The sequence below is a fragment of the Gymnoscopelus braueri genome (assembly GCF_963280865.1).
Source record: "Gymnoscopelus braueri genome assembly, chromosome: 2".
Classification (NCBI taxonomy): domain Eukaryota; kingdom Metazoa; phylum Chordata; class Actinopteri; order Myctophiformes; family Myctophidae; genus Gymnoscopelus; species Gymnoscopelus braueri.
The window spans coordinates 5,614,563-5,629,228 of record NC_137604.1 but is presented as its reverse complement, the minus strand read 5'-3'; the positions used below and the strand labels follow the sequence as shown (position 1 = coordinate 5,629,228).

Here is a 14,666-nt window from a genome sequence, read left to right as displayed (position 1 = left end):
TTACTTTTTATTTTGCAGCCAGTATTTATACTTTTACTTAAATAGAACATGTTAGTACTTTTTCCACCACTGGTGTCCACTGTCCACACTACTTGTGTCATGGTTTGAGAGGACCTTTAGAGTCATTACTCCTTTGGGGGGACTTGTGTTGCCCTCTGGTGGCCATTTCTGGTCACTTTCAACATGTGTTGTGTTCTGCCACTCCTGTGTTAACTTCCACAGTCGTAACACAAACAGAAGCACAAGCGTGAGAGAAGTCTGGTCAATATCTGGTCAATGGTCATTTATTTAGACCAGATCTTTTTGGGCCCCTGATGCGTTATGACGTTTTGGGCCCCTGATGCGTTGCGACGCGTTGTGAGCTTGTAAAATAGGGCTGAAGTGGTTAATGTATGACCCAGGGGGGTCCCCAAATGATGTTGGAGGGGTCCCCAGATGTAAACAAACCAACATACAGTATAAGTGTATGCAGGGTATGTGCATATTTCTATAGTGACAATTTAAGGGCATTTAAGACCTTTTTAATACCTCTAAAACGAAAAACATTAAATGCCATAACTGTGTAATTTTGCGTATAAAGTAATCAACAGTTTAAATATGATTATTTTGGGGGGTCGCGGCCGGAAAAGTTTGAGAACCACTGAAGGAGGCAAAGCAGTTGGAGGATTGTGCAATCAGGAAGACAGTGACTGCCTGAAGAAGGGACTTCACCAGCTCCTAGTAAACTTGACCTTTACTTAAGTAAAAGTACCAATACTGCAATATAGAAATACTTTGTTACTAGTAAAAGTCCGGAATAAAACATTTACTTGAGTAAAAGTGCCAAAGTATTGGTATCAAAATGTACTTACAGTATCAAAAGTAAAAGTACTAAAATATTTGAAAATAGCAGATCTACAAGCTCACAACGCGTTGTGATGCGACGCGTTGTGAGCTTGTAGATCGGCTATTTTCAAATAGCCTAGGTATAAAATAGGGCTAAAGTGGTTAATGTATGTTTCATTATATCACAATTTTATATAACTACTTTACTTTATTTGTTTATTTAGACAGGACAGAGCATATTAATGAACTAAATGAACTAAAGTTTTCAAATAATTGTAGTGGAGTAAAAGTACAATATTTACCTCCGAGATGTAGTGGAGTAGAAGTAAAAGTATTGGAACTTGGAAATACTCAAGTAAAGTACAAATTCCTCAACATTGTACTTAAGTACAGTACTTAAGTAAATGTACTTAGATACTTTCCACCACTGCCTTTGGCTCTGTACTTGGTCTGCTCTTTTTTTCCCATCTCCACCAATTCTCTTCGCCAAAAAAACGCAGTTGAACAGAGCTCGTGATCTTGTAGATTTGCTATTTTCCGCTAACGTTCCCCTCAGAATAGGGATGCTAGGGTTGTATAGAACAAAACAAAAAGTTAGTATCACACAAAGATTTGGCGGCCCTCCCTGTAGTGGTCCTGGACCCCCTGTTGAAGACCCCTGCCACTATACCGTTTGTGGGCAGGGGGATATTCCTTACAAAAAAAGCAGCTAATCTCGGGCACCGCTGCAAACCTTTCCTAAACACACTCCCAGTAGACCAAGGACAGTGGTGGAAGAAGTACTCACATTCTTTACTTAAGTAAAAGTATCAATACTGCAATGTAGAAATACTCTGTACACTGTTACAAGTAAAAGTCCGGAATAAAAACATTACTTGAGTAAAAGTACAAAAGTGTTGGTATGAAAATGTACTTAAAGAGGTGGTGCCATGGTTTTGCACTTTTTCTGTTTTTCATATGTCTATGAGGTTGATAGAACTTCATTAAGCCCCCTCGTGGTGTTTTTATGGTGTTTCATGTCTTCTCTGACTATTTTGAGTTTCTACCTGGAGGCGGAAACCTTGAGGGTCAAACGTGCCAATAGAAAAACAGCCCTTTGGTGACATAGTAATTATTATAACACAACAGGTGTGGGCATGAGGAGGAGGAGGGACTAGGACAGGTGGGTGGTGCTAAGGTGGTGGAGGAGGTGAGAACCAGGTATACTTAATGAACTGGAGGCGTGTCCACATAAAAACATAATGTTAACAATTTCTGTACACTTTTTTTGAAAAAAATCTTCCTTCTAGTATAACCATAATACCTGATGATTATGTTTTAGGGGGGGGAAAAATCACTGAAAATCACGGCATCCTGTCTGTAAAGTACCAAAAGTAGAAAGTACTCATTGTGCAGAATGTCCCATTTCAAAAGTCTTCAGTGTAAAAATCGTTTAAAAATAGCAGATCTACAAGCGCACAATGCGTCGCAATGTGACACATTGTGAGCTTGTAGATCATCTATTTTCAAATGTCCGAAATGAATATAAGGCTGAAGTGGTTAGTGTATGTGTTGTATAATAATCCAAATATACAAAGTAAATAGTAACTATAAGTTTTCAAATAATTGTAGTGGAGTAAAAGTAACAGGTCCATTTGTACACTCTCAGAGTTAAATTAACATTGATTTTACGATATAAATTCGGGTCCCAGAGATAGAAATGCCACTAATGGGGGTCCGTAGCCTAATACATGTCAAACTGGGGGTCCTTGAAATTAAAATGGTTGAGAATCACTGCTAGTAAAAATCTTCTCGTATGGGGGTCCCTGTGGAAATAATTTTCAAATGGGGGTCCACGGGCTAATAAGTGTCAATTTGGGGGTCCTTGACATGAGAACCACTGCCTCAGTGGGCTCGCTGTTTTGCCTTCTTTTTCCGTGCTTGCGGCGGTTTCTTTTTCATCATGGCCGCCAGCTCCCACCTGAGGTCGTACGGGAGCTCCGACTGCCCCAGGCGGTACCGAAGGACGGCTCGCTTGCACAGCGTGTTCAGGCTGGGATTGAAGTCCAGGATGTACAGGTCGCTGGGGGCCGAGTTGTCCACTTTGTACCCTCCATAGAGGACCACGCGATCTCCCAGGACGCAGCAGCACATCCTGTGCATCCTGCAGGGGTCTCTGCCCTTGGGCTTGACCTTCCTCCAGGAGAAGGTCTCGGGGTTGTACTTCCACAGGTTGTCGAAGGTCCGGTCGGCGTTGCGGCCGCCGAACACGTACAGCTCGCCGTCGTGGGAGAACGCCGAGTGACCCACGCGCCGTCTGGGCCGGTGGCTCTGCGTGGACGAGGGCGTGCTCAGCCAGTTCGTCTCCGTGTCGAACACCCGGAGGTTGCTGCAGTCGTCCCACTGGTTCACCCAGCCGCCCCAACCCCCGAACACAAACATGCTGGTCCCGATGATGGTGGCGGAGTGATGCTCCGAAGCGGGCGGCGGCACGCCTCTGGTCTTGACGACGGACCAGACCATCGTGCCGCTGTCCAACGTGTAGATGTCGTTGGCGTGTCCGCGCAGGTCGGTGACTCCTCCGTGGATGTACATGACCGCCCCCAGGACGCAGGCCGAGTGGCCGTACCTCGCCTCCGGAACGCTCCCGGAGACGCCGGCGGGTCTGAACCACCCGCGGGTCTCGACGTCGAACAGGTAGAGCACGTGGCAGTAAGGCCAACCCCCCCAGATGTACACAGTGTCTTCTATCAGCACGGCCGTGTGGGCGCGCCGAATGGAAGGAACCGCGCCGGGACGTTCTCCTCTCTGGTCCGTCGCCGGAGGCAACTTCCTCCAGCGCAGAGACACTGTGTTGAAAACATGCACGCCGATCTGGACGAACCCGGCGGCCTGGTGGTCCCCGGTGGCCGCGTAGCTGTATCCTCCGAACGAAAAGAGCTGGTGTCCGGCTGCCACCGCAGCGTGGATGTCATGCTGCTTCGGAGCTCCTTTCAGATGCACCGCCCAGCGGAGCATCACGGGACGACTGGAGAAACGTACGCGAGACTAAGCCGACTGGGTTTGGAAGCTTGTTTAGAAGAATGGAGAGCTGTTGTGTTCGTTGCCGCTTATATTGGAACAAAGTAGCTCAAATGTCACGTAAAGTTTGGCGAATCCCGCAAAAGCCGAAAGATGGGTTGGGTTGGCCAATCAGAGAAGCCAATGGATGTTGATCTTTATCTACATCTATATCTATACATAAATATATTACCTTCCGGTGTAGATCCGCTATTTTCGGCAGACGTTCCCCCTAGAATAGGGATGCTAGGGTTCACGTGGTTAATGTAAATAGAAAAAGGTTTCTATCACAAAAAGATTTGGCGGCCCCCCTGTAGTAACTCTGAGGACCCCCTAGGGGTCCCGGACCCTCTGTTGAAGACCTCTGCTCTATAGCAATAAATACTATCAGAAAATAACGCTTTAACCTTTTAACAAAAAAAAAATGTTTTCAACAAAAAATAAAATGTACCCTACTTTTAACTCAGGACAACTACAGGCCACATGGGTATGGGATAAACACGTTATAACCACATTGTGGTTGCCTGAGGTTATCCAACCGGCACTCATGCTACCATGCCCAAGTTTGAATAACACCTGTCAATATATAGATAGTGCATTTCATTGATATGAAATATTAGAGGACTTTGAACATTATGTATGAAATTGCTTATATGTGCATGTGCACAACAAGCAATACAGTGGAAGGAGGAGCAGGGAAGGGAATGGTTGCAAAGTAGAGAGAACATTATTTGGAGGATGTGCTATCAGGAAGACAGTGACTGTCTGAAGAAGAGATTTCACCAAAACATCCAAGTCAGAGATCTGACACACTCTGCCTGCATCCAAGACGTGAGATCACTTTAACCTTGTGCTCATTGTTCATTAGAATAGTTGTTGTTTTCAGAAGAATATTGAGAAGAGTTGTTTAAGGGGCATTGGAGGCGCAGTTGGTAGCGCTGTCGCCTCACAGCTAGAAGGTCCTGGGTTCGATTCCTGCCGGGGGACGCTGTGGGCGCTGGGGGGCGTGTCCTCTCCTCCGCGTCATCAGTGCCCATACTCTAGGTGGGGTTGGCGAAAGGGCCTTTCTGTGTGGAGTTTGCATGTTCTCCCCGTGTTCCCTATGGTAGATACCCTCACAAAAAAACATGCAGTAATCCTGGTCTCTATACTGCCTCCCCCTGGTCAGCCTGATGGAAAGGAACTGGTTGTAATAACGTGTTCCTTCCACGCGCTACGTCAAACCGGGGAAACTCCCCCCTGTCAGGTGATAACAAGCGGTCTGCTAACTCATGCATTGAAGAAAGCATGAGCTCAGTACAGGGCTCTCCCCAGGCTGGCAGAGGGAGAGTAGCGACCAGGATTACAAGCTTAGGCATTGGCACTGGGTGAAAGAATAGGGTTACAAAATCGTGACACGGCCAAGGAACTCCGGATCTTCCCCGATCTTCTCCAGAAAGTACCGACAAACATTTACCCGGTGCTCCTTGTGGTCCGACAAAGCTTGGGCACCATCTTGGCGCTCACCTTCTGCATCCCCAGTGGGAATCAAATTGATTCTTTGCTCCATGTTTGCACAAACATCTCACCACTAATCTGCAATAATATCGTTCACTTCTCTCTGTGCTTCTGTTCCAGGCTATTGTTTAGCACACTGCTGTTAAGCTCTGTCACGCAACTGGAGGTGGCACAAACATGGAGCAAAGAATCAATTTGATTCCCACTTTAATACATGCCTTTTACCTGTCACATGGCATGTTACAGGTAAAAGGCATTGTTACTTTTATTTAAACAAGCCATTTGAAGCAGCCAATTGTGTGCTCTTTGAGAGGATAAAGGTTTATCGGATAGGAATCCCTGTGTTACTGCCATGTTTCTTGACTTGAGAAAGGCTTTTGTCCAAATTAACTGACTTTAACTTTTCTTATGAGGCTATTAGTGGTTTGAATCTTATCTATGTAACAGAGAACAATGTGTCTGTATTGATGATGTTAAATCTCCCTACCTCACCTAACCCCACAGGGTTCAATACTGGGTCCCATTTAGTTTTCTCTGTACATCAATGACCTACCAGATGTGTGTGAAAATGTTCATGCCCAGATGTATGCAGATGATGTAATCATTGTGTCATATGGTAGGGACTTGACAGAGGCTTCCTTAGTCCTGACATCTGTGCTGACCAGTGTTCAAGACTGGCTCCTTGATTCATGTCTGCTTTTAAACACCAAAAAGACTGTGTGCATCATGTTCACAAAGAGGCCAGTTAAAACAGTACTCTCTTCAAATGTGTACTTGGGGGGGAGGGGGGGGGGGATTTGAATTGGTAACACAATTCAAGTACCTCGGAGTCATCCTGGACTGAACCCTAACTTTTAAAAGTCACGAAGGTCTCCAACACTGTCAACTTTACCTTGCAAAATTTCAAACAAATTAGGCATTTTCTAACAGTTGGAGCTGCCAGGACGTACTTGCACTGTATGATCTTCTCTCACATCGAGTACCGTTTCACAAATTGGTCTTGCACAGGTGTGACGACATGCAAGCCCCTAGAGAACAGCTAAGAGAGTCATAAAGGTACGTATTTGATTAAAAAAAACACAAAACTGCAGCATCCTAAAAATATATATATATATATTTTTTTTACTGTGCCATTTATAAAACTTTACATGGTTTATGCCCGCCTCCTATGGAGGAATCTATAAAATGGAAGCCCAACACGGGCATCAGTACAAGTATTCCTTTTCAGTTCAAGGAAGCACAATTTGGAACAATCTACCCACTAACATAAGAGACTGTCCATCCTTTATATCTTTTAAGGTCCAACTAAAAGGATGGATCATGGACAATCAAACGTGAACATTTTTAATAGGCCATCATATAGTTTTTATTTATATTTTTTTTATATTTTTTTTTTAATCCTACGATTTTGTAACCCTTTTTTTCACCCGGTGCCAATTTTCTAAGTGATCCTGGGCACTACACTCCCCCCACCAGCCTAGGGAGCCCAGGGCCGAGCTCATGCCTCCTTCAATGCATGAGAGCCAACTGACCTTCTTGTCACCTGACAGGGGGGAGTTTCCCTGGTTGGACGTAGCGCGTGGAAGGAACACGTTATTCCAACCAGTTCCTTTCCCCTCCATCAGGCTCGATCAGTTCCCCTTTCCCCTCCCCGCGGCTGACCAGGGGGAGGCAGTATAGTGACCAGGATTACTACATGTTTTTGTGAGGGTAACTACCCTGGGAGACACGGGGAGAACATGCAAACTCCACACAGAGTAGGCCCCATTCTCCAACCCCACCTAGGGTATGGGCGCTGGTGCTTTGTTTTCTTGATTGTGTTGTATTTTAGGTAAAAACTAGGCCTTTTCTACTGTTGTTTTTTCTCTTCTGTTTGTACCCTTTTAGTAATGTTTATCTGTGCTCTTTTTTGTAATGTTGCTTGTTTTCTGTATGGGGACTACGGATGGAAATTAGCATTATTGTTAAATCTGGTGTATTTACACGTCATTGTATGTGTGGTGTTCATTAATTTACCGTAAATCCTCTAATAGTGACCTATTCAATTAAAAAAACGGGCCTCTATTAATGACCGGGGGTGTTGTCGAAACAAGCAAATACAAGCCGGTCTGCTAATACAAGCCTAATTTTTTTAAGTCTCAGGAGGGCGCTGTTTACTAAGCTACCCGAGTTATATGAAGATGCGTGACCCGTCCCCGACTTCATACTTCCTTAGTTGAAATGACCAGTGACCACCTGTAACTGACACAAAATGTTGATTTATTCATTCTGATCCGTTTGAAAAATGGAAATATAGGCCTCTCTCTTATACACGCCTCCATTCAATAAAGGCCTGGTACCCACTACAGTTGAAACAAATACAAGCCCGGGTCACTATTAGAGGATTTACAGTATGCCGTCAATTACATGTAAATACAATGTTTTAGCAGTGAAGCACAAAAACACACTTTGAGACTGACTTTGTTTCTGGTTAACATAAAAGGGTGGTTTTGGGGGCTCATGCCCCTTTAACTAATATCACATACACCACCTTTCATTCATTTCAGAACTGCTTTAGCTGTTTCAAGAGATACTTTCCTTTACAAAAGAATTAGCACAGAGAACCAATGAGCTATGGGGATTGTGTTCAAACTCTTAACCCATTAAGATCTGAGGCTGATTCAAAAAATGTCTTCTAAATTCTAAACAGTTTTCTAAAAAACGTATGTTGCTATATCAGTGGCGCTCAAAACCTTTTCATGTCAAGCACCCCCAAAATTGTATGGATTTGGCCGCGGGCCCCCATCTCCAAATATTTTGTTCCAGGGACCCCCAGAAGCAAAGATTTTAGTTAAAAATGAACATTTGTAACTAAAATTTTTGCTTCGAGGGGGTCACTGGAACAACATCTTTTGAACTGGGGGTCCGCGGCCAAATACATTATCATTTTGTAAAACATTTTTGTACATTTGTAGAATCCCCCAGAAGCAAAGATTTGAGTTACAAATGTTCACTTTAAAAAACACATGTTCAAATATTTGCCCTAATTTTCATGATTTTTCAAAAAATAGCAGATGAGCCATGAGCTTGTAGATCTGCTATTTTTGAATAACCAAAAAGTGGTTAAAATCTTAAATGACAGATGCGTTCCTGCGGTCTAACATGTATTAATTTTCAAAATATGAAATATCTGCAAAGTCATATCCACCATCTTAATCACTGAATTCAGGACTCAGGTCTATTGGTTATGCTTCCTGTCAATCATCCTGTCTATCTCTAAACCTTGTGTTTGGGTCATTTGAACAGGTAAAAAGTACCCTTTCCATTTATTTATTAGAACAAGGCTTCATGATATCCTCATGTATGTTAACGCAACATAATTAATTGTCACCATTTTTGTAAATTCTGATGGTCTCTATAAAAAAGTGACATCTGTGGTCAAAATTGACCCGGTAGAGAAGTGTGGCTCAACTTGCTCCACCAGGGGCCCCCGGGTGCCAAAGGTGCTCCAATCGGCACCAAAACTTGGCACAAACACTGTTCAGGAGTCTGCCAAGACAACAGCCACACCAGGGGCCATGTGTGGCCCCCAGGGGCCGTGTTAGAGGCCCCTGGGGCACAGTGTGCCCCTAGAGGCACACTGTTGCTCCAATCTACACCAAACTTGACACAAACACTGTTCAGGGGTCTGTCTTGAAAACAGTCACACCAGGGCCACATCAGGACATTAGCATTTGCTATATGGAGCAAAATAAAGTTTGGGTTTATGAAAAAGAAATGACTTTTTACCTTCTTTCCTGACATACATCTTATATGGGTCAATTTCGACCCGTAACACCACAGATGTCAGTTAAAATGTGTTTTTTAGTTATTATAATTATTAGTCTATAAGCCAGATAACATCATTATCCATTGTCTTCATTATAGGAAATATAATGAGTGAATTTGAACATTTCTATAATTGAAATCGATTGTTATATTGAAAGATGAAAGGTCCATACATGGGGCCACCAAAATAATATTTTAAACAATGTTTACATGGATATGAATGCATAACAGGTCAGCTATGAGGTGAAAAAAAACAAATACATGAAAATGTTAGTTTTTTTGTATTTTTTAGCTGAGCTTAGATCACGAGTCAAACCAACCAATCTTACACGGTATGAATGGAGGGGTACAGTGCTGGTCCCATAGAGCAGAACGCTGAAAGGAAACAACACAGCCATGTGTTATACAGTTGTCAGTACATCGTTAGCCTCATAGCATATTCATTGCCTATATAAGTCATATTTTTGACTTGGGCAGATGGTGATTTTGGAATGTAACAAGCCTTCTGATAGGCTGAGGACATAGGCAATAATGCAGGGTGTATCAGCAGTGTTAGGAGCGTAGAGTTAATATCACAATTTGGCCAAAATATGACTTAGGCAGTTATGCTATGAGGCTACCGACATGTAAAAAAATATATAATCAATAAATAATAAATGTAATAATAATAATAATAATAATAATAATAATAATAATAATAATAATAATAATAGATTTAGATTTTGCAGACAGACAGACAGACAGACAGACAGACAGACAGACAGACAGACAGACGTTAGAAACATGAGATAGTTACCGTCTTCTGGTCGGATCTGCGAACACAGTCGATGAAAGGATCAGTGTTTGGATCGGGGGCACACACAAAACATTGAACCTCGAGCTGACAGACAGACAGACAGACAGACAGACAGACAGACAGACAGACAGACAGACAGACAGAACCTTAGTTATCCATGTAGAAATGCTGAATTTAAACCACTGCTGGTTTAATCTGCACTTCAAATCAAACCAAAGCATCATCATCACATAATGTATTAAACTATAGACCAATTATTTGTTTACTAACATTGAGACTGGACGCACAGGTGATTGTTTCACGCAATCAACTCTCAACCTGTTGTTTCGGGGTGCGCTGGTTTCAGCACACCCCAACCCCCTCTTGTGTGTTGGCTAGTGAGGCGCGTCCTAGCGAGACCTGACAGAACGGGTTTCATCGCGCGCATACTGGTTGCGCGCATACTGGTTCTTATCAGTGTGACGTCGTCTGTTAAGGGGTCTATGGACTGTAGTGTAGGCCTACATTTCTATTGACAATTACAATCAGACAGGTGTGACAGGTGACAGGTAGACCCACTGCAATGACGAGGAGCACTTCACCTATTTTCAACCTATTTTCATACAACATGGCTCTGTGCACAGAAGCCATATTGGGAAGAAATTGAGCCTCTTCTTACTTCCTTCACAGGTGTTAACAGTTGTCAATGATACTAATGAAGGCTCTGTTCCATTCTGGTCAAACAGAGTCAGGGTGCTGATACTGTGCATGTTGGCTCACTGGAAACACTCTACTACACCAGTGGGTCTCAAAGTGTGGTCCAGGTGCCCTCATGGTTCCTTATACGGGTGTGTAGCGTGTAAAAATGGAACCAAATGGACCCATATTTGGTTCCATTTGTACACTCTCAGAGTTATGGGGGTTCTTGAAGTTTGAGAACCACTGTGCTACACAAAATGGAACAGAGCCTTCATTAGTATCATTGGTAACACCTGTGAAGGAACTCAAGGAAGTAAGGAAGAGGCCCAATTTCCTTCCAATATGGCAGCTTTGTCCTTCTTTGGTCCTCACTAATGTTCATTTCTGTCTATTCACTCTCACGAGTCTCATTGGTGGGCTGTGGACAGTTCAGAAACATGCCTACTACCAGTGACATCATCGATGGGGATTCCAAGCTGATATAAACTACAGCCTTTCTCTTCCTGGAAAGTTAGCCTGCTGAAATTGAAGCCATTGTTCTCGCATTAAAAAAGAAGGAGAAAAAAAGGTTTTACATCTTCCTGCCTACCAATGATGTCACTGGTGACTAACTGTCCACAGCCCTCCTCTGAGTAGACAGAAATGGTGTCATCTTATATCTTATAATGAGCATGTGAGGACCAATTGTATGAAGATATTATTTAAAATGGGTTTAGTGCTCCTTTAAAGGGATAGTTCACCCCAAAAAATGCTTATTTTCTATAAATTCCACACCCCATGAAGCCTTGAATTCATGGATATTTTTTTGTGTTTGTAGCATTCCTGAGGCAATAATTTGATGACCGGTGGAAAGATGCTAATGTGTCCGGTAGGAGACACAAAATTGACGCTTTGAGTCTCCTACCGGAGCAGCCGCCAGACATACATTTTTTGGCTTAGGAATGCAATGAATCTAAGTCTCCATGAGGTGTTTTATCGATAGGAAAAAAAGTCATTTTGGGGGTGAACTATCCCTTTAAGTATGGAGGGCCAGAGCTGCCAAAACTCAAAATTAATACATAAATAAAATAATAAAGAAATGTGGAAATAAAAGTGCAGGTTCATTTGAAAATGAATACATATGCACAGAAATTCTAAAATGAGGAAAAACACTAGACTACATCATTGTGAGCAATATACTATATTGTTATAAGTGAAACAGCAGTTAACCTAAGCAGGCTACTGCCATGATAATTAAATGTACATCTATCTATCCATCTATCCATCTATCCATCCATCCATCCATCCATCCATCAGACTTTCATTCTACAGATGGGTGGCCACGATCTCCAGGCTTTTATTTTTTATTTTTGCTAAAAAATAAAAGCCTGGAACCAGCGAGTCGGTGAGCCACGCTATAGGGCAGTCTAACAGATGGGTGACACCTTTCTATCCAAATGCAACCATACCGGTGCACTGCACAGTACAGTTAAGTTAAGTGATTAACATCACATGAACAGTAATCTTTCAAGAACAGATCCATCGCTGCGCTGGAATCTGTCGGTAGCCGTGTTGACAAACCGTGCGCATTGGCTACAAGTGGGCGTGCCATCAGATCAGGAAGCAGGCCGCGCTTTACCCAATGAAATGTAGTGGGCGGGATTTATGTGTGTCTTTCCCCACTAGAAACAAACCGAAACTCATTTAACAATAGCGTCCTCGAAGCCGACAAAACCACGGAAAGTTAGTAACGTAAATTTCTCTTTCATCATAGAAACAAGTGGGCTTATAACCAAAACGATCCATGTTGTCTGGGAGAAATGGTGTTAGTGTTCCATGGACAAATATTGTTAGTGGGAATGAAAACATAGTCGCACCACCGGAAGTGAAAGGCTGAAGGCAGACCGAAACCCCGGTTTCCTTGCGCACGAGTCGTCTGTTCAGCTCCGCCCAGAGCCAAGTGAATAAGTAAAAAACAGCAGAGGGCGCTGTTTTTACTTTTTATTTGGCGATGGGTTCCCAGATTGCATGAACAGTGATTAAAGTGCATCCTCATTTCAATCTAGTGTGATTTTGTGAGGGAAAACTCTCAGTCATGTATCCGAGAAGGTCAATGCAGGAACGTACACCAAGAGAGAGCGCTACAGGCCTACATGATTGAGGGGCTGTTATGTTTGGAATGTCACCCACAACTGTTAGCCTATTGAACTGTGACCTACTTGAACCCTGTTGAGACCTGAGGCCGATTCTACAAATGCCTTCTAAATCAGTAGTTCTCACTTTCTTTTGTGTTAATATATACAAAACAGCAGATGTACAAGCTTGTTTGTCTGATATTTTTGAATAGCCAACGGAAAAATCCTCCCGCCAGTGCTGTGCTGCCAGCTTGTACATCTGCAATTCTTGAAAATCTTTGAAAAATCTCAAAAAGTTTTTGGAAGATTCGGAAGATTCTACAAATGCCTTCTAAATCAGTAGTTCTCACTTTATTTTGTGTTAATATATACAAAACAGCAGATGTACAAGCTTGTTTGTCTGATATTTTTGAATAGCCAACGGAAAAATCCTCCCGCCAGTGCTGTGCTGCCAGCTTGTACATCTGCAATTCTTGAAAATCTTTGAAAAATCTCAAAAAGTTTTTGGAAGATTCGGAAGATTTTTTTTTACACAAATCTTCTCTTCTGGGGGTCCCTGGCCAAAAACATTTTCAGATGGGGTTCTGTGGCCTTAGACTTCACTGAGCCTTCAATAATCAGAGTTTCATAGTGAATGTTAATGTATTTCACCAACCCTTTTGAATGGACACTCAGGGCGATGTTTGTGCTCATTTGCATCCGGAGCCTTTCTGCAGGTGGTTGACCTTAAACGCACATCGATCCTCACCCAGGATTTGAACTACAAGAGAACAAGATATGATGACCCAATGCAATTCAATTCAATTCAATTCAATTCAATGTGATTCAATGTGATTCAATGTGATTCAATTCAATTCAATTCAATTCAATTCAATGTGATTCAATTCAATGTGATTCAATTCAATTCAATTCAATTAAATGTGATTCAATTAAATTCAATTCAATGTGATTCAATTCAATTCAATTCAATTCAATTCAATTCAATTCAATTCAATTCGGTTGCCGAAACACAACAAGCTGTTTAAAGACACTTAAAGGAGCAATAAGTGATTGTCTAAAATAAGTGTTAAATATAGCTCTATATTGTGATAGTACTCATTGCTATAGAGTGTTTGTTCAGTAACAGTGTTAAATAGCTCTATTTTGTGATAATCATTGCTAGAGAGTGTTTGTGCTTTAACAGGGGTCTCCCCGTCTCTCCAGCTCTTTAGTCAGGATACCAATGTTATGCAATGAGGAAAGAGAACCCACACAGGATACAGGATACACAGGTGAAATTGGAGGTGTTGACACAAATAAATGAGTGGACACAATTTAGTTGGCTTAAGACCCCCTTTGTGTGTTAGTAATGTAATAAAGCATATACATGTAACGGTGTTACCTGTGCGGCACCGAAGATGGTATAGAAGTTCAGATGTACATAATGAAGAACTTGTTGATTAGCTTTATTCAGAGCCAGATCAACAAAGCTCTTCAGGCCAGGTTCCAGCTGGCTGTAGCTGTTGTGTGTCTCTCCTCCTGTCGCCAGGCAGAACACACAGCTCAGCAACAACAAGCACACTGTGAGTCTCATCATCTTCTGCAGCATGGATCCTGAACAGGAGAGTATAGGGTTAATTGTGTGTAGACCATTGGTTCTCAAAGTGGGGACCGGGGACCTCCAGGGGTCCTTCGGGGAGGGTACCAGGGGGTCCTCAGCTAAATGAGTTGATATAGCGTCACAATCATTTTAACCACTTAAACCGTATTTTATTTTTGTATTTATTTGGCTGTTAAATATATATATATTTATGTTTTTAAAGTGAACATTTTTAACTCAAATCTTTGCTTCTGGAGAAGGTCCCTGGCACAAAACATGTTGGAGATGATGGGGGGTCCGCAGCCAAAATAATAAATATTATTTTGGGTGG

At 42.5% G+C, this 14,666-nt stretch overlaps 1 protein-coding gene across 1 annotated transcript; it reads right to left on the bottom strand.

Annotated features, from left to right (window-relative positions):
* Positions 1-2,709: 2,709 nt before the first annotated feature.
* On the bottom strand, positions 2,710-3,822 carry LOC308075788 (kelch domain-containing protein 3-like; the record flags this gene model as incomplete). Its single annotated transcript, XM_080415746.1, has 1 exon — positions 2,710-3,822. The coding sequence occupies one exon, from the start codon at positions 3,820-3,822 to the stop codon at positions 2,710-2,712; it is 1,113 nt and encodes a 370-aa protein (XP_080271872.1).
* Positions 3,823-14,666: the final 10,844 nt, after the last annotated feature.